General features: G+C 41.6%; 1 protein-coding gene across 1 annotated transcript in view; it reads right to left on the reverse strand.

Moving 5' to 3' along the window:
* Window positions 1–301: 301 nt before the first annotated feature.
* LOC110464084 (potassium voltage-gated channel subfamily KQT member 1-like) overlaps window positions 302–21,403 on the reverse strand; it is a 98,637-nt gene continuing 77,535 nt past the window's right edge. Inside the window, exons 10-15 of the mRNA XM_021519120.1 lie at window positions 20,792–21,035; window positions 14,540–14,648; window positions 8,509–8,584; window positions 3,246–3,340; window positions 2,838–2,934; window positions 302–956 (exon numbers count right to left, since the gene is read on the reverse strand). Coding sequence (XP_021374795.1) covers window positions 855–956; window positions 2,838–2,934; window positions 3,246–3,340; window positions 8,509–8,584; window positions 14,540–14,648; window positions 20,792–21,035 — 723 coding nt within the window. The 3' untranslated portion in view covers window positions 302–854. The remainder of the gene's footprint in view (window positions 957–2,837; window positions 2,935–3,245; window positions 3,341–8,508; window positions 8,585–14,539; window positions 14,649–20,791; window positions 21,036–21,403) is intronic.

Raw genomic sequence — 21,403 nt, forward strand, 5'->3', positions numbered from 1 at the left:
CTCACTGGTGTCACATCCTAACGTTGTCTCTGATCTCACTGGTGTTACATCCTAATGTTGTCTCTGATGTCACTGGTGTCACATCCTAATATTGTCTCTGATCTCACTGGTGTCCCTTCTTAATGTTGTCTCTGATCTCACTTGCGTCCCATCCTAATGTTGTCTCTGATCTAACTGGCGTCACATCCTAATGTTGTCTTTGATCTCACTGGTGTCACATTCTAATGTTGTCTCTGATCTCACTTGCGTCCCATCCTAATGTTGTCTCTGATGTCACTGGTGTCACATCCTAATATTGTCTCTGATCTCACTGGTGTCTCATCCTAATGTTGTCTCTGATGTCACTGGTGTCACATCCTAATGTTGTCTCTGATCTCACTGGCGTCACATCCTAATGTTGTCTCTGCTCTCACTGGTGTCACATCCTAATGTTGTCTCTGATCTCAACGGTGTCACATCCTAATGTTGTCTCTGATCTCACTGCTGTCACATCCTAATGTTGTCTCTGATCTCACTGGTGTCACATCCTTGCGGAGTTGTTGTATTCTAAATGTCCACAACAACACATATCCACCTGGTTGTCTGGTGGTTGACTGTTATATTGTTCAACCACTGTTAACTCTATTACATTACACATTGTCAGCCAAACCTTAACTTCACTTTCACAATGTACAGTAACCACCAAGTAATTAAAGCTCTTTGTCCCATGGATATCTACACCTGTAATCTGTTTTACTGAGGCCTGACCCTTTGGTTTGGTCTGACTTAGTTGCCATAGAAACAGACTGGAATGTATTTGTGATGGGCCTTGGTTGGCCTTTGGAAATTGTTGTCATAGCAACAGTTGGTTGGTGTTAGGAGCTTGTGGAGCCTGTTTTCTGTGTATTACTCTGAGACTTCACTACTAAGTTCAACAACACGAGGACTCGATCCATCTTTTTGTCTAGGCGATTCACCTGGCAAGTAAAATGTTCACTGGTAAATGACAGGGAAAGCAATAGGCTATAAAAATTACTTTCAAGATGAGCCCTAAATAATTTAAGAAAGGAAAAAATTGCACAAGAATAATAAGCCAGATTGTAGAGTAAGTAACCTTTGTTATGTCTTTGATTTTAAGTCCCTCTCCTGGTACATTCTGTGACCTTGACCTTTGCCACACTCACCTGGGTTTCTATAGAGATAATACCCATGTACAATGTGACCCAGTTTTCTGTAAAGGCTAACCTGGTACATTCTGTGACCTTGACCTTTGCCACACTCACCTGGTTTTTATAGAGATTATACCCATGTACAATGTGACCCAATTTTCTGTAAAGGCTAACCTGGTACATTCTGTGACCTTGACCTTTGCCACACTCACCTGGTTTTTATAGAGATTATACCCATGTACAATGTGACCCAATTTTCTGTAAAGGCTAACCTGGTACATTCTGTGACCTTGACCTTTGCCACACTCACCTGGTTTTTATAGAGATTATACCCATGTACAATGTGACCCAATTTTCTGTAAAGGCTAACCTGGTACATTCTGTGACCTTGACCTTTGCCACACTCACCTGGTTTTTATAGAGATTATACCCATGTACAATGTGACCCAATTTTCTGTAAAGGCTAACCTGGTACATTCTGTGACCTTGACCTTTGCCACACTCACCTGGTTTTCTATAGAGATAATACCCATGTACAATGTGACCCAGTTTTCTGTAAAGGCTAACCTGGTACATTCTGTGACCTTGACCTTTGCCACACTCACCTGGTTTTTATAGAGATTATACCCATGTACAATGTGACCCAATTTTCTGTAAAGGCTAACCTGGTACATTCTGTGACCTTGACCTTTGCCACACTCACCTGGTTTTCTATAGAGATAATACCCATGTACAATGTGACCCAGTTTTCTGTAAAGGCTAACCTGGTACATTCTGTGACCTTGACCTTTGCCACACTCACCTGGTTTTTATAGAGATTATACCCATGTACAATGTGACCCAATTTTCTGTAAAGGCTAACCTGGTACATTCTGTGACCTTGACCTTTGCCACACTCACCTGGTTTTCAATAGAGATAATACCCATGTACAATGTGACCCAGTTTTCTGTAAAGGCTAACCTGGTACATTCTGTGACCTTGACCTTTGCCACACTCACCTGGTTTTTATAGAGATTATACCCATGTACAATGTGACCCAATTTTCTGTAAAGGCTAACCTGGTACATTCTGTGACCTTGACCTTTGCCACACTCACCTGGTTTTCAATAGAGATAATACCCATGTACAATGTGACCCAGTTTTCTGTAAAGGCTAACCTGGTACATTCTGTGACCTTGACCTTTGCCACACTCACCTGGTTTTTATAGAGATTATACCCATGTACAATGTGACCCAATTTTCTGTAAAGGCTAACCTGGTACATTCTGTGACCTTGACCTTTGCCACACTCACCTGGTTTTTATAGAGATTATACCCATGTACAATGTGACCCAATTTTCTGTAAAGGCTAACCTGGTACATTCTGTGACCTTGACCTTTGCCACACTCACCTGGTTTTCAATAGAGATTATACCCATGTACAATGTGACCCAGTTTTCTGTAAAGGCTAACCTGGTACATTCTGTGACCTTGACCTTTGCCACACTCACCTGGTTTTCAATAGAGATTATACCCATGTACAATGTGACCCAGTTTTCTGTAAAGGCTAACCTGGTACATTCTGTGACCTTGACCTTTGCCACACTCACCTGGTTTTCTATAGTGATTATACCCATGTACAATGTGACCCAGTTTTCTGTAAAGGCTACCCTGGTACATTCTGTGACCTTGACCTTTGCCACACTCACCTGGTTTTCTATAGATGCTACCCTAGCACATACTGTAGCCTTTTCTTTGTTTTCTTTTGATCCTGTGTACAGGGGTTTCCCTAGTGTCTGGTCCAGTCTGAAAGATGACAGTCATATAGGAAAACAGGTAGAAAATGTCATCAGCTATATCAGTTATATCAAAATATATCTGTCCAGGGATAATAGGATTAGATCTACAAAGATTACACAACATTAAACATCACTGGACAAATATCCTATATAGTTGACAATAGAAATGGTTATATCAATCAACCAATAGCACTACTCCAGTGTGCAAATAGATAAACAGAAATTTCTCTTATCAATGAACCAAGAACCTACCTCGTCTGTAAGAAAAAATCCCTGATATGGATTTATTTATCCCTAGAATTTATTAGAACTGTTTACCTCCTCTGTAACTCTTTAATTCGGACCATCATGTTGAGGTGTCCCTGAGAATATTGTTCTATCACATCGCGCACATCGTAGGGCTTCCGTGCTTGCTGTAGGATAAGACAATCGCAAGATATTTACATTTGAAAGACAACCTCAGAAACAAACCTAATGTAAAAGTAAGAATCCTTCAATTAGGCATTATTTTACATGCGTTTGGTTAAGTTTACCTGTGTTTGATGTCCCATTAACAGCAATGGTTATTTAAAGATGTGCCAGGATTTGATGGTGACTGGAGAGTGCCTGGAGAAAATACCACCGACCTACAGCCAATACCTGGTGACTGCCCAATGTAGGCCTTGAACCTACAGCCAGTACCTGGTGACTGCCCCACGTAGGCCTCGAACCTACAGCCAGTACCTGGTGATTGCCCAACGTAGGCCTTGAACCTACAGCCAGTACTTTGTGACTGCTCCACGTAGGCCTAGAACCCACAGCCAGTACCTGCTGACTGGCCCACGTAGGCCTTGAACCTACAGCCAGTACCTGGTGACTGCCCAATGTAGGCCTTGAACCTACAGCCAGTACCTGGTGACTGCTCCACATAGGCCTCAAACCTACAGCCAGTACCTGGTGACTGGCCCACGTAGGCCTTGAACCTACAGCTAGTCCCTGGTGACTGCCCCACGTAGGCCTCGAAGCTACAGCCAGTACCTTGTGACTGGCCCACGTAGCTAGGCCTTGAACCTATAGCCAGTACCTGGTGACTGGCCAACGTAGGCCTCGAATCTACAGCCAGTACCTGGTGACTGGCCCACATCGGCCTTGAACCTCCAGCCAGTACCTGGTGACTGCCCAATGTAGGCCTTGAACCTACAGCCAGTACTTTGTTACTGCTCCACGTAGGCCTAGAACCCACAGCCAGTACCTGCTGACTGCCCCACGTAGGCCTTGAACCTACGGCTAGTACCTGGTGACTGCCCCACGTAGGCCTCGAACCTCCAGCCAGTACCTGGTGACTGGCCCATGTAGGTAGGCCTCGAACCTACAGCCAGTACCTGGGGATTGCCCAACGTAGGCCTTGAACCTACAGCCAGTACCTGGGGACTGCCCAATGTAGGCCTTGAACCTACAGCCAGTACTTTGTAACTGCTCCACGTAGGCCTAGAACCCACAGCCAGTACCTGCTGACTGGTCCACGTAGGCCTTGAACCTACAGCCAGTACTTTGTTACTGCTCCACGTAGGCCTAGAACCCACAGCCAGGACCTGCTGAGTGGCCCACGTAGGCCTTGAACCTACAGCCAGTACCTTGTGACTGGCCCTCATAGCTAGGCCTTGAACCTACAGCCAGTCCCTACTGGCCCACGTCCCTAGGCCTTGAACCTACAGCCAGTACCTGGGGACTGCCCCACATAGGCCTCGAACCTACAGCCAGTACCTTGTGACTGGCCCACGTAGCTAGGCCTTGAACCTTTAGCCAGTCCCTGGTGACTGCCCCACGTAGGCCTCGAACCTGCAGCCAGTATCTGGTGACTGCCCCACGTAGGCCTTGAACCTACAGCTAGTACCTGGTGACTGCCCCACGTAGGCCTTAAACCTACAGCCAGTACCTGGTGACTGCCCCATATAGGCCTCAAACCTACAGCCAGTACCTTGTGACTGGCCCTCATAGCTAGGCCTTGAACCTACAGCCAGTACCTACTGGCCCACGTAGCTAGGCCTTGAACCTATAGCCAGTACCTGGTGACTGGCTATAGGTTCTCCACGTAGGCCTAGAACCCACAGCCAGTACCTGCTGACTGCCCCACGTAGGCCTTGAACCTACAGCTAGTCCCTGGTGACTGCCCCACGTAGGCCTCGAACCTCCAGCCAGTACCTGGTGACTGCTCCACATAGGCCTCAAACCTCCAGCCAGTACCTGGTGACTGCCCAATGTAGGACTTGAGCCTACAGCCAGTACCTTGTGACTGGCCCACATAGCTAGGCCTTGAACCTACAGCCAGTCCCTGGTGACTGCCCCACGTAGGCCTCGAACCTTCAGCCAGTACCTGGTGACTGCCCAACGTAGGCCTCGAACCTACAGCCAGTACCTTGTGACTGGCCCTCATAGCTAGGCCTTGAACCTACAGCCAGTACCTACTGGCCCACGTAGCTAGGCCTTGAACCTACAGCCAGTACCTGCTGACTGTCCCACATAGCTAGGCCTTGAACCTACAGCCAGTCCCTACTGGCCCACGTCCCTAGGCCTTGAACCTACAGCCAGTACCTACTGGCCCACGTAGCTAGGCCTTGAACCTTTAGCCAGTCCCTGGTGACTGCCCCACGTAGGCCTCGAAGCTACAGCCAGTACCTTGTGACTGGCCCACGTAGCTAGGCCTTGAACCTACAGCCAGTACCTACTGGCCCACGTAGCTAGGCCTTGAACCTTTAGCCAGGACCCCGTGACTGCCCCACGTAGGCCTCGAACCTGCGGCCAGTACCTGGTGACTGCCCCACGTAGGCCTCGAAGCTACAGCCAGTACCTTGTGACTGGCCCACATAGCTAGGCCTACAGCTAGTACCTGGTGACTGCCCCACATAGGCCTCAAACCTCCAGCCAGTACCTGGTGACTGCCCAATGTAGGCCTTGAACCTACAGCCAGTCCCTGGTGACTGCTCCACATAGGCCTCAAACCTACAGCCAGTGCCTGGTGACTGCCCCACGTAGGCCTCGAACCTGCAGCCAGTATCTGGTGACTGCCCCACGTAGGCCTTGAACCTATAGCAGGACTTGAACCTACAGCCAGTACCTGCTGACTGGCCCACATAGCTAGGCCTTGAACCTACAGCCAGTCCCTGGTGACTGCTCCACATAGGCCTCAAACCTACAGCCAGTGCCTGGTGACTGCCCCACGTAGGCCTCGAACCTCCAGCCAGTACCTGGTGACTGGCCCACGTAGGCCTCAAACCCACAGCCAGTACCTGGTGACTGCCCAATGTAGGCCTTTAACCTACAGCCAGTACCTGGTGACTGCCCACTGTAGGACTTGAACCTACAGCCAGTACCTGCTGACTGTCCCACATAGCTAGGCCTTGAACCTACAGCCAGTACCTACTGGCCCACGTAGCTAGGCCTTGAACCTTTAGCAAGTACCTGGTGACTGCCCCACGTAGGCCTCAAACCAACAGCCAGTACCTGGTGACTGTCCCACGTAGGCCTTGAACCTATAGCCAGTACCTGGTGACTGGCTATAGGTTCTCCACGTAGGCCTAGAACCCACAGCCAGTACCTGCTGACTGCCCCACGTAGGCCTTGAACCTACAGCCAGTCCCTGGTGACTGCCCAATGTAGGACTTGAACCTACAGCCAGTACCTTGTGACTGGCCCACATAGCTAGGCCTTGAACCTACAGCCAGTACCTGGTGACTGCCCCACGTAGGCCTCGAACCTGCAGCCAGTATTTGGTGACCGCCCCACGTAGGCCTCGAACCTACAGCCAGTACCTGGTGACTGGCCCACATAGGCCTTGAACCTACAGCCAGTACCTGGTGACTGGCCCATGTAGGCCTCGAATCTACAGCCAGTACCTGGTGACTGGCCCACGTAGGCCTCGAACCTGCGGCCAGTACCTGGTGACTGCCCCACGTAGGCCTCAAACCAACAGCCAGTACCTGGTGACTGCCCCACGTAGGCCTTGAACCTACAGCCAGTACCTGGTGACTGGCCAACGTAGGCCTCAAACCAAGAGCCAGTACCTGGTGAATGCCCCACGTAGGCCTTGAACCTACCGCCAGTACCTGGTGTCTGCCCCACGTAGCCCTTGAACCTACGGCTAGTACCTGGTGACTGCCCCACGTAGGCCTTGAACCTACAGCCAGTACCTGGTGTCTGCACCACGTAGGCCTCGAACCTACAGCCAGTACCTTGTGACTGGCCCCCGTAGCTAGGCCTTGAACCTACAGCCAGTACCTGGTGTCTGCACCACGTAGGCCTCGAACCTACAGCCAGTACCTGGTGACTGGCCCACGTAGGCCTCAAACCTGCGGCCAGTACCTGCTGACTGCCCCACTTAGGCCTTGAACCTACAGCCAGTACTTGATGACTGCTCCACGTAGGCCTCGAACCCACAGCCAGTACCTGCGGACTGGCCCGCGAAGGCCTCGAACCTTCAGCCAGTACCTGGTGACTGCACCACATAGGCCTTGAACCTACAGCCAGTACCTGGTGACTTGCCCACGTAGGCCTCGAACCCACGACCGAGTGGTGGAGTGCTTGTGAACCTATCAGTCATTTGATCAAGTTCCATAATTACTGGCCAAGAGAGAACTCTTGTCGAAATAGTCCAAATAAATAACCCATCACAAGTACTGACTGACCTAAGATACTGATCATATTTATCAAGTTTCGTATAGTTGGTAAGGTAAGTTACAGTATGTTGGGCATAATCTATAAAAGGATAACAATAAAGAGGCACAATCAAATATCCCAAATTAAAAGTAAATCACAAGAACAAAACAAATTGAAGTATTGATCATGTGTACCAAGTTTCAAAAAAATTGATTGAGAAATTTAAGATATGCACCAGAGTTGTGGACAAACCTCTGTCAACAAATGGCTAGACAGACAGAAGCTAGGATAACCTGATTCTAGTACAAACCCCCCAACCCCGGACTTCTTTGCAGGGTTCTTTTATCAGTGGACAATATTTTTTTATACTAAAGAGACATCTCCCTTTGTCCTTACCTAAATATTCCTTCTTCCTTTTGGCTGGCATTTACAATCAAATCTATTTGACTGGAATTTACAGTAAGATCACTTGGACTGGGTATACAGTAAAATTTCAGATGTTTTCACTAAGTTTCATCGAACTTTAACGGCCTTTTAAAGAATTTATTCAGAAACCATTGGCCAATGACATTCCCAGTAAATATTCACAAAGTATGCAAAACATCGAAAGTAGTGGGTATCCTAACTTAAGGGCATCACAATCTTAACCTTTAATTTAAAGATATTATTTGGAAATATTTAGCCAATATCTATCCTGCTATCAAGATTAAAAATATCCTGGATTATTTTGCGCATTAAATGACCTGATTATAGGTGGGACTATTAGATATGAACAATTTACTATTAGTCTTACCCCAAGTCTCATAAAAATGTCACATTTCCTTTGACAGATATTCTCTGAAAATCAAAAGCCAATCACACTGCAGTCATCATGACCATCACCATAATACAATTCTCCAATTTCCTGATAACAAAACATTTAATTATAAAATTTGTCATTAAAGCTCACCTGAAATTTTCTCCTTGCAACAAAAAATTTGATTTTTCTTATCACCCGAATCATAGTTTTATGAGCATCTGTAAGTCTGAAAAAAAAAAGATGGTGTACTTAGTGCCGAATTATTATCATACCATTTTCTAGTATAAAGCCAAAATGTCATATGATGTCACAGATACTTAAGTGTCACATGATGACACACATACATAAGTGTCACATGATGTCAAATATAAATAAGTGTCACATGATGTCACAAATATAAATAAGTGTCACATGATGTCATACATACATAAGTGTCACATGATGACACACATAGGTAAGTGTCACATGATGGCACACATACATAAGTGTCACATGATATCAAATATACAAAAGTGTCACATGATGACACACATAAGTGTCACATGATGTCACACATACATAAGTGTCACATGATGACACACATACATAAGTGTCACATGCTATCACATAAACATAAGTGTCACATAATGTCAAATATAAATAAGTGTCACCTGATGTCGAATATAAATAAGTGTCACATGATGTCACAAATATAAATAAGTGTCACATGATGTCATACATACATAAGTGTCACATGATGACACACATACGTAAGTGTCACATGATGGCACACATACATAAGTGTCACATGATATCAAATATACATAAGTGTCACATGATGACACACATAAGTGTCACATGATGTCACACATACATAAGTGTCACATGATGACACACATACATAAGTGTCACATGATGTCACACATACATAAGTGTCACATGATGTCACACATACATAAGTGTCACATGATGTCACACATACATAAGTGTCACATGATGTCACACATACATAAGTGTCACATGATGTCACACATACATAAGTGTCACATGATGTCACACATACATAAGTGTCACATGATGTCACACATACATAAGTGTCACATGATGTCACACATACATAAGTGTCACATGATGTCACACATACATAAGTGTCACATGATGTCACACATACATAAGTGTCACATGATGTCACACATACATAAGTGTCACATGATGTCACATAAACATAAGTGTCACATGATGTCACACATACATAAGTGTCACATGATGTCACACATACATAAGTGTCACATGATGACACACATACATAAGTGTCACATGATGACACACATACATAAGTGTCACATGATGTCACACATACATAAGTGTCACATGATGTCACACATACATAAGTGTCACATGATGTCACACATACATAAGTGTCACATGATGACACACATACATAAGTGTCACATGATGACACACATACATAAGTGTCACATGATGTCACACATACATAAGTGTCACATGATGTCACACATACATAAGTGTCACATGATGTCACACATACATAAGTGTCACATGATGACACACATACATAAGTGTCACATGATGACACACATACATAAGTGTCACATGATGTCACACATACATAAGTGTCACATGATGTCACACATACATAAGTGTCACATGATGTCACACATACATAAGTGTCACATGATGACACACATACATAAGTGTCACATGATGACACACATACATAAGTGTCACATGATGTCACACATACATAAGTGTCACATGATGTCACACATACATAAGTGTCACATGATGACACACATACATAAGTGTCACATGATGACACACATACATAAGTGTCACATGATGTCACACATACATAAGTGTCACATGATGTCACACATACATAAGTGTCACATGATGACACACATACATAAGTGTCACATGATGACACACATACATAAGTGTCACATGATGTCACACATACATAAGTGTCACATGATGTCACACATACATAAGTGTCACATGATGACACACATACATAAGTGTCACATGATGACACACATACATAAGTGTCACATGATGTCACACATACATAAGTGTCACATGATGTCACACATACATAAGTGTCACATGATGTCACACATACATAAGTGTCACATGATGACACACATACATAAGTGTCACATGATGACACACATACATAAGTGTCACATGATGTCACACATACATAAGTGTCACATGATGTCACACATACATAAGTGTCACATGATGTCACACATACATAAGTGTCACATGATGACACACATACATAAGTGTCACATGATGACACACATACATAAGTGTCACATGATGTCACACATACATAAGTGTCACATGATGTCACACATACATAAGTGTCACATGATGTCACACATACATAAGTGTCACATGATGACACACATACATAAGTGTCACATGATGACACACATACATAAGTGTCACATGATGTCACACATACATAAGTGTCACATGATGTCACACATACATAAGTGTCACATGATGTCACACATACATAAGTGTCACATGATGACACACATACATAAGTGTCACATGATGACACACATACATAAGTGTCACATGATGTCACACATACATAAGTGTCACATGATGTCACACATACATAAGTGTCACATGATGTCACACATACATAAGTGTCACATGATGACACACATACATAAGTGTCACATGATGACACACATACATAAGTGTCACATGATGTCACACATACATAAGTGTCACATGATGTCACACATACATAAGTGTCACATGATGTCACACATACATAAGTGTCACATGATGACACACATACATAAGTGTCACATGATGACACACATACATAAGTGTCACATGATGTCACACATACATAAGTGTCACATGATGTCACACATACATAAGTGTCACATGATGTCACACATACATAAGTGTCACATGATGACACACATACATAAGTGTCACATGATGACACACATACATAAGTGTCACATGATGTCACACATACATAAGTGTCACATGATGTCACACATACATAAGTGTCACATGATGTCACACATACATAAGTGTCACATGATGTCACATAAACATAAGTGTCACATGATGTCACACATACATAAGTGTCACATGATGTCACATTAACATAAGTGTCACATGATGTCAAATATAAATAAGTGTCACATGATGACACACATAAATAAGTGTCACATGATGTCACACATACATAAGTGTCACATGATGTCACAAATACATAAGTGTCACATGATATCACATAAACATAAGTGTCACATGATATCACTTAAACATAAGTGTCACATGATATCACACATACATAAGTGTCACATGATGTCACATAAACATAAGTGTCACATGATATCACATATAAATAAGTGTCACATGATTAAATGATAAATCAGTAGTGCCCATTCATAGATCAAATACAGAAGAATAATGTTGACTGTTGGACACAGGAATAAAGAGTGTCCCCTCATAGATGTGTATACAGAATGATAAGGTTGATAGACACAGGAGTTATTACCTGGGGCCATATACAATTACTGTAGAAAACAATTTTTCAATCAAATTCCTCACAAAGTTCTCACTTAAACCGTGCTACGACATTGATAAGGTTACGTCTCATACACAATACAGGAGTACACAGTACCTTCATGTGTTTATTTGTACCAGGAAACAATGAGAAACATACAACTTCCCTCGACACAGAATGCCCGCAGAGAGAAACTATAACATCTACAATAATTCATGATGTGGTGTATGACATGGCCTCCGTTACAATGATAAACACCCTTCTGAATAATGAATGTCCCGCCCCAGCTCTGTATACGGGTCTCCTCATCAATCCTAACAGTGTCAGGTGGAACCAGCACCTCCTCCATCTTTATACTGATATCTATATATTCTGATAGTCCCTGGGATACGGTGATGGCCTCCCAATAATCAGGAAGCGTACATAATATAGTGTTAAATAAATCAGCAGCCTATTAAAGCGTGTGGTATATGGGGTACATTGGTCTGTCAGATTACGTTTTGTCACATTACAACACAACAATTAAGTTGATAGAAACCGTGTAAACATTGTCACAGGAAATGTTCTCTGGGTCCTATATCTCCCGTCAATGATGTATACAATGTCACAGGAAATGTTCTCCAGGTCCTATATCTCCTGTCAATGATGTATACATTGTCACAGGGAAAGTTCTCCGGGTCCTATATCTCCTGTCAATGATGTTTACATTGTCACAGGAAATGTTCTCCAGGTCCTTTATCTCCTGTCAATGATGTATACCTTGTCACAGGGAATGTTCTCCGGGTCCTATATCTGCTATTTACACTGTCACAGGAAATGTTCTCCAGGTCCGTTATCTCCTGTCAATGATGTATACATTGTCACAGGGAAAGTTCTCTGGGTCCTATATCTCCTGTCAATGATGTATACATTGTCACAGGAAAAGTTCTCCAGGTCCTATATCTCCTGTCAATGATGTTTACATTGTCACAGGAAATGTTCTTTGGGTCCTATATCTCCTGTCAATGATGTATACAATGTCACAGGGAATGTTCTCCGGGTCCTATATCTCCTGTCAATGATGTATACATTGTCACAGGACATGTTCTCCAGGTCCTATATCTCCTGTCAATGATGTATATATTGTCACAGGGAATGTTCTCCAGGTCCTATATCTCCTGTCAATGATGTATACATTGTCACAGGAAATGTTTTCCGGGTCCTATATTTCCTGTCAATGATGTATACATTGTCACAGGACATGTTCTTTGGGTCCTATATCTGCTATTTACACTGTCACAGGGAATGTTCTCTGGGTCCTATATCTCCTGTCAATGATGTATACAATGTCACAGGGAATGTTCTCCGGGTCCTATATCTCCTGTCAATGATGTATACATTGTCACAGGAAATGTTCTTTGGGTCCTATATCTGCTATTTACACTGTCACAGGGAAAGTTCTCTGGGTCCTATATCTCCTGTCAATGATGTATACATTGTCACAGGGAATGTTCTCCAGGTCCGTTATCTCCTGTCAATGATGTATACATTGTCACAGGGAATGTTCTCTGGGTCCTATATCTCCTGTCAATGATGTTTACATTGTCACAGGGAATGTTCTCCGGGTCCTATATCTCCTGTCAATGATGTATACAATGTCACAGGGAAAGTTCTCCGGGTCCTATATCTCCTGTCAATGATGTATACATTGTCACAGGGAATGTTCTCCAGGTCCGTTATCTCCTGTCAATGATGTATACATTGTCACAGGGAATGTTCTCTGGGTCCTATATCTCCTGTCAATGATGTATACATTGTCACAGGAAATGTTCTTTGGGTCCTATATCTGCTATTTACACTGTCACAGGGAAAGTTCTCTGGATCCTATATCTCCTGTCAATGATGTATACATTGTCACAGGAAATGTTCTCTTGGTCCTATTTCTCCTGTCAATGAGGTATACATTGTCACAGGGAATGTTTTCAGGCTCTGATGGTGGACAGACAGATATAACAGCCGCATTGAGACAAACGGATGGACAGAGGGACGGACGGACGGACACATTGAGACACATTTATGGGGATATAATAGACATACATTGAAGCCACACTGAGACACAAAGATGTATTAACACACAATCGACAGACAGACAGACATAGCAGCTACATTGAGACACAATGATGACAAACAGACAGACATACATAATTGAGCTACATTGAAATTCATCGATGATATAAGACAGACAAGACAAGGAGATACATACATATGGAGGAAGACAGACATAGCAGTCAAAGGAAGACAGACAGACAGACAGCTAGGAACACTCGCTGTTCTGGCTTAGATATTATATCACTTTTCATGAGACAGACAGATAGAGGACAGACAGACATTACAATGACAGGAAGACACACAGACAGACAGCTAGGAACACTCGCTGTTCTGCCTTGGATATTATATCACTTTTCATGAGACAGACAGATAGAGGACAGACAGACATTATAATGACAGGAAGACACACAGACAGGCAGCTAGGAACACTCGCTGTCCTGGCTTGGATATTATATCACTTTTCATGAGACAGACAGATAGAGGACAGACAGACATTACAATGACAGGAAGACACACAGACAGACAGCTAGGAACACTCACTGTTCTGGTTTGGATATTATATCATTTTCGTCCCCATCGTCTCCAGAGTATTCCAAGACATCCTGTGATGGCTGCCTATAGGAGCCTATAGGAGATTTACTGGGAGTACCTGTCAGCACCAACATAATGATTTCTTAAAGGTATTTCTTTTTCATTAAAATCAATTTGAGACAATCATGAAAACATTAAAAACTTTTACAACATAATCATAAATATAACAAATATACAAATGAACAAGAGGCCCAGAGGGCCTGTATCGCTCACCTGTTTCTTTTGTTACATGCAACTGACATATAGGTAACTTAAGACCAAATTTGGTAAATAGAACACAAGACATTTTAACATCTCTTAAACGGTTCTGAAGATATTGTTGTTTGAAACTTGAAATTTTAATTTTAAAGCTTTTAACCCATATTGACCTTTGACCTCATTACTGTAATAAAGAAAACAATTCACACTGCTGGTCTACATAACATTCCCAAGTATCATGACTAGTCCAAATGGTTCTAAGGATATTGTTGTTTGAAGTTTTTAACATATTTGACCCCTGTGACCTTGAAAGTAGGTCATGGTCATTTTAATAAGGAAACTTTATAGCACTTCATCCCAGGTACCTACTAGCCAAATATCATGACCCTGAGCCTTATGGAATTTGAAAAGAAGACTGTTAAAGCCTTTGACCCATGTTGACCTTTGAGCCCGACTTGCACTAAAAGTTTACCTTTGACCTCATTACCGAATTGAAAAAAAGATTTGCACTGCTGGTCTACATAACATATCCAAGTATCATGACTCGAGTTCAAATGATTCTTAGGATATTGTTGTTTGAGGTTTTTAACATATTTGACCCCAGTGACCTTGAAAGTAGGTCAAGGTCATTTTAAATGAGGAAACTTTATAGAACTCCATACCAGGTACCTACTGGCCAAATATCATGACCCTGGGCCTTATTGAACTTGAGAAGAAGATTGTTAAAGCTTTTAACCAAAGTTGACATTTGACCCCCGACTAGCATTTAAAGTTGACCTCATTACTGTCATTGAGAAAAATATTTGCACTGCTGGTCTACATAACATACCCAAGTATCATGACTCCAGTTCAAATGGTTCTTAGGATATTGTTGTTTGAAATTTTTGACATATTTGACCACTGTGACCTTGAAAAAAGGGCAAGGTCATTTTAATTAGGAAACTTTATAGCGCTCTATCCCAGGTACCTACTGGCCAAATATCATGACCCTAGGTCCTACAGTTCTTCAGAAGAAGTCGTTTAAAAGAACAAGATATTCCAGAGGAATCTTGGCGCCCACCATTTTACCATCTTCATTAGTTCTTTGTCAGTTCCATCTTTTCTCTTCTTTCCTCTAATCTGTTTGATCAAGTCATGTTAACAGTAAATGCACCTTGAGGTAATTTTTGATCTAAACTTAATACTGATGTGTATGAAAGCCAACCTTCAAAGTGAGTTTGTCATTCACATATTTACTAGTACAGTACTTAATGGGAAAGAAATAGAATTGATCATTGCAATATAAGAAAGATCTGTTTAGTTCTTCCTTTAGTTATTTTGTTTTTATGATCAGTCTCAAAATATAACATGCAAAGCAAGGGATCAAGGGGAACCTACATATCAAATTTGAGAAAGATCCCTAAGTTATTCCTGAGAACTAGTACTAACAAACCTTCAAAGTCAAAAATTAAAGATGGCTGTTGGTAGGCCATTTTGTTTAACTGAACAGTTTCAAAAGTAAACATGAACAATAAAGGATAGTGGGGAACCTGCATTGGCTGGCCCAAATTTTTATTTTTTAGGGCGAGTAAAAGATTTGAAGCACTGGCCCAAATGACATATTGGTGGCACAAATAATTTTGGGAAGAAATATTTCCACAGCAATTAACACAATGCTTCAGCACATTTAAATTACATTCAACATGACAATGTTTGTGATATGTGAAACAGAATAAAACATTATATTTTTCATTCTTCAACCCTAGCAAAAACCTGACATGATCCACTCCATTCAGGTCTTTCCAAAAAGAAATACACAAAACACAAAACTCGCACCTCAAAGAAGACACCCTGGAAGTATTTATATAGNAGTTAATGTGGAAGGGACTATAATTTCTTTTATTCATTAATTTGTTGACAGTCGCCCAAACTATTTTTGTTGGGCCAGTGACTACCTCACTTTTGACACTTTTGACAACTTTTGGTCGCTCGAGCAAGACTTCAACCGCCATTGGCGAGCAGGCGACCGTCCATTTCAGGCACTGCTGCACAACAAGGGACCAAGGGAAACCTACATATAAAATTAAAGAAAGATCCGTTTGATGCTTCCCGGAGAAATAGCAATAACAAACTTTCACTATCAAAATCCAAGATGGCTGCCTGTCAGCCATGTTGTTTATATGATCAGTTTCAAAAGTTGCCCTGCACACCTAAGGACCAAGGGGAACCTACTTATAAAATTTGAGAAAGATCCCTTTGGTACTTCTTGAGAAATACCGATAAAAAGAATTGTTTAAGGACGGACCACGGACCACGGACCACTGACCACAGACGCAGGGTGATTTGATCGATGAATAGCCAACCACCAGATGATGGTGGGCTAAAAAGTTGACGGACGGACGACGGACAACAGATGGACGACAGACAAGGTGCTAGGTGAGCTAACAAGAGGCCCACGGGCCTTAACGGTCACCTGACATACAATTAAAATTAGGACTGTCATCCAGGGGCCATACTTTCGTATGGCCCCTGGATGACAAACTTTTCGTTGGTTCATACTTTTCGTTGGTCCGAGTGACCTTGCTGCATCGTCCATTAATTTTTCCTTGTAAACACAATAACTTCAGTAAATATGAACCGATTTTGATGAAACTTTGTATGCAGCTTTGTATCAATGAGATCTTAGATGAGTTTGAATACCAGACCATAACTTACATAGTTATTCCCCTTGGTAATTCTATTATTGTTGGACCCTGTGAACACGATAACTGAAATAAATGGGTGTGACTCCAACTTTGACCCAAGGGGTCTGTTTTGAACAAACTTGGTAACTGTATGTCTTCTGTTCTTGATTAAAAGAAACAAGTAAAAGCGTAAATCAATGATTTATCAAATAAGGCACAAAATTTAAATAGCACCTTGTAAGTAGCAAAAATGCGTCAAGAATGAAAAAAAAGGTGTACCACATGAATTTACATCTATTCTTGTGTAATGTCAATCAACATCACAGGGACAAATAATAATATAATGACAAAGGGCAATAACTCTGCAAGTTACTGTCATATAATTACCGGACATAGTTTCATTGAACTCCGTCAACATTTATTCAAGTTATCGTGTTTACAAGGTCCAATAATAATATTATTACAAAGGGCAATAACTCTGTAAGTTACTATCGAATAATTCCCATTTTTGAAGTCATCCGAGATCTTTTTGATATATGGCTGCATACAAAGTTTCATCAAACTCAGTTAACATTTACTCAAGTTATTGTGTTCACAAGATCCAATAATAATAATATTACAAAGGGCAATAACTCTGTAAGTAACTGTCGAATAATTCCCATTTTCGAACTCGTCCGAGATCTTATTAATATATTGCTGCATACAAAGTTTCATCAAACTCGGTTTACATTTACTGAAGTTATCATGTTCACAAGGAAAAATTAACACACGACGCACGACGGACGACGACGGACAAAAAGCTATCACAATAGGTTACCATGACCATAAAAGTTTATAAAACAGTGCTACTAAACATGTAAAACATACATACACCCCTACTACTAAACATGTAAAACATACATACACCCCTGCTACTAAACATGTAAAACATACATACACCCCTATTACTAAACATGTAAAACATACATACACCCCTGCTACTAAACTTGTAAAAAAAACATACACCCCTGCTACTAAACATGTAAAACATACATACACCCTATACTACTAAACATGTATAACATACATATGCCCCTGCTACTAAACATGTAAAACATACATACACCCCTGCTACTAAACATGTAAAACATACATACACCCCTACTACTAAACATGTAAAACATACATACACCCCTACTACTAAACATGTAAAACATACATACCCCCTTACTACTAAACATGTAAAACATACATACACCCCTACTACTCAACATGTAAAACATACATACATACACCCCTGCTACTAAACATGTAAAACATGCATACTCCCCTGCTACTAAACATCTGAAACATACATACACCCCTGCAACTAAACATGTAAAACATACATACACCCCTACTACTAAACATGTAAAACATACATACCCCCTTACTACTAAACATGTAAAACATACATACACCCCTACTACTCAACATGTAAAACATACATACATACACCCCTGCTACTAAACATGTAAAACATGCATAGACCCCTGCTACTAAACATCTGAAACATACATACACCCCTGCTACTAAACATGTAAAAAAAACATACACCCCTGCTACTAAACATGTAAAACATACATACACCTCTGCTACTAAACATGTAAAACATACATACACCCCTACTACTAAACATGAAAAAACATACATACACCCCTACTACTTAACATGTAAAACATACATACGCCCCTGCTCCCAAACATTTAAAACATACATACACCCCTGCTACTAAACATTTAAAACATACATACACCCCTGCTACTAAACATGTAAAACATACATACACCTCTGCTACTAAACATGCAAAACATACATACACCCCTACTACTAAACATGTAAAACATACATACACCCTATACTACTAAACATGTATAACATACATACGCCCCTGCTACTAAAGATGTAAAACATACATACACACCTGCTACTAAACATGTATAACATACATACACCCCTGCTACTAAACATGTAAAACATGCATACACCCCTGCTATTAAACATCTGAAACATACATACACCTCTGCTACTAAACATCTGAAACATCCATACACCTGTGCTATTAAACATGTAAAACATACATACCCCCTGCTACTAAACATCTGAAACATACATACACCCCTGCTACTAAACATGTAAAACATACATACACCTCTGCCACTAAACATCTGAAACATACATAAACCCCTGCTACTAAACATTTAAAATATACATACACCCCTGCTGCTAAACATGTAAAACATTCATACACCCCTGCTACTAAGCATGTAAAACATACAGACGCCCCTGCTCCCAATCATTTAAAACATACATACCCCCCTACTACTAAACATGAAAAACATACATACACCCTATACTACTAAACATGTATAACATACATACGCCCCTATTACTAAACATGTAAAACATACATTCACCCCTGCTACTAAACATTTAAAACATACATACACCCCTGCTACTAAACATGTAAATCATACATACACCCCTATTACTAAACATGTAAAACATACATACGCCCCTGCTCCCAAACATTTAAAACATACATACACCCCTGCTACTAAACATTTACAACATACATACACCCCTGCTACTAAACATGTAAAACATTCATGCACCCCTACTACTAAACATGTAAAACATTCATACCCCCCTGCTACTAAACATGTAAAACATACATACCCCCCTGCTACTACGCATGTAAAACATACATGCACCCCTACTACTCAACATGCAAAACATACATACATACACCCCTGCTACTAAACATGTAAAGCATACATACACCCCTGCTACTAAACATGTAAATCATACGTACACCCCTATTACTAAACATGTAAAACATACATACACCCCTTCTACTAAACATGTAAAACATACATGCACCCCTACTACTCAACATGCAAAACATACATACATACACCCCTGCTACTAAACATGTAAAGCATACATACACCCCTGCTACTAAACATGTAAAGCATACATACACCCCTGCTACTAAACATGTAAAACATACATACACCCCTGCTACTAAACATGTAAAACATACATGCACCCCTACTACTAAACATGTAAAACATACATACACCCCTGCTACCAAACATCTGTTTTCTGAGGTCAGTGAAGTCACAGTGACCTATATTTTATATAGTATCCACATAGGAAGATCGATGACATTTCAGTATCCAGTATAAGAGTAACAAAGATCAATACAAAGTCCTATCTCAGCAAGAATGGACAGAAAAGGCAAACATTTCACGCCCATTCCACAGAGAGTTTTTTTCTGTTATTATTTGAGTATGATGAAAGTGAACACAAAGTGTACCTGGTTTGTTTGGTTCCAGGTACCCTGATATGGAACTGACACTTTCATGTCGGTCGAATACACTGTTGCCAGCAGAACGTGAGCAGCGTCGTTTCTTTAGGAAGCTGGTGCGGCGAGCCATACGAGCGAAGGGTGAGGCAGAGGAATTGTTGGCATAGTAGGCCTTATAGTGTTTGTCTAGGTGCATTGTCCATGTAGCAGTTGAGCTGAAGCCAGCCTCTGCAGCATAACACCGCCACAAGCTCTGAAATAAACACACAAAGTCAATAATGATGAGAAAAAACCCAGTCAGTATGTGCACAAAGCTGCATAACATTTGTATCAGCCCTGTACCTGTCACAGTGATATACTTGTAATTAGTCTGTACCTGTCCCAGTGATATACTTGTAATTAGTCTGTACCTGTCACAGTGACATACCTGTAATCAGTCCTGTACCTGTCCCAGTGATATACCTGTAATTAGTCTGTACCTGTCCGAGTGATATACTTGTAATTAGTCTGTACCTGTCCCAGTGATATACCTGTAATCAGTCCTGTACCTGTCCCAGTGATATACCTGTAATTAGTCTGTACCTGTCCCAGTGATATACTTGTAATTAGTCTGTACCTGTC

Source organism: Mizuhopecten yessoensis, unplaced genomic scaffold, assembly GCF_002113885.1.
Source record: "Mizuhopecten yessoensis strain PY_sf001 unplaced genomic scaffold, ASM211388v2 scaffold10957, whole genome shotgun sequence".
Taxonomy (NCBI): Eukaryota; Metazoa; Mollusca; class Bivalvia; order Pectinida; family Pectinidae; genus Mizuhopecten; species Mizuhopecten yessoensis.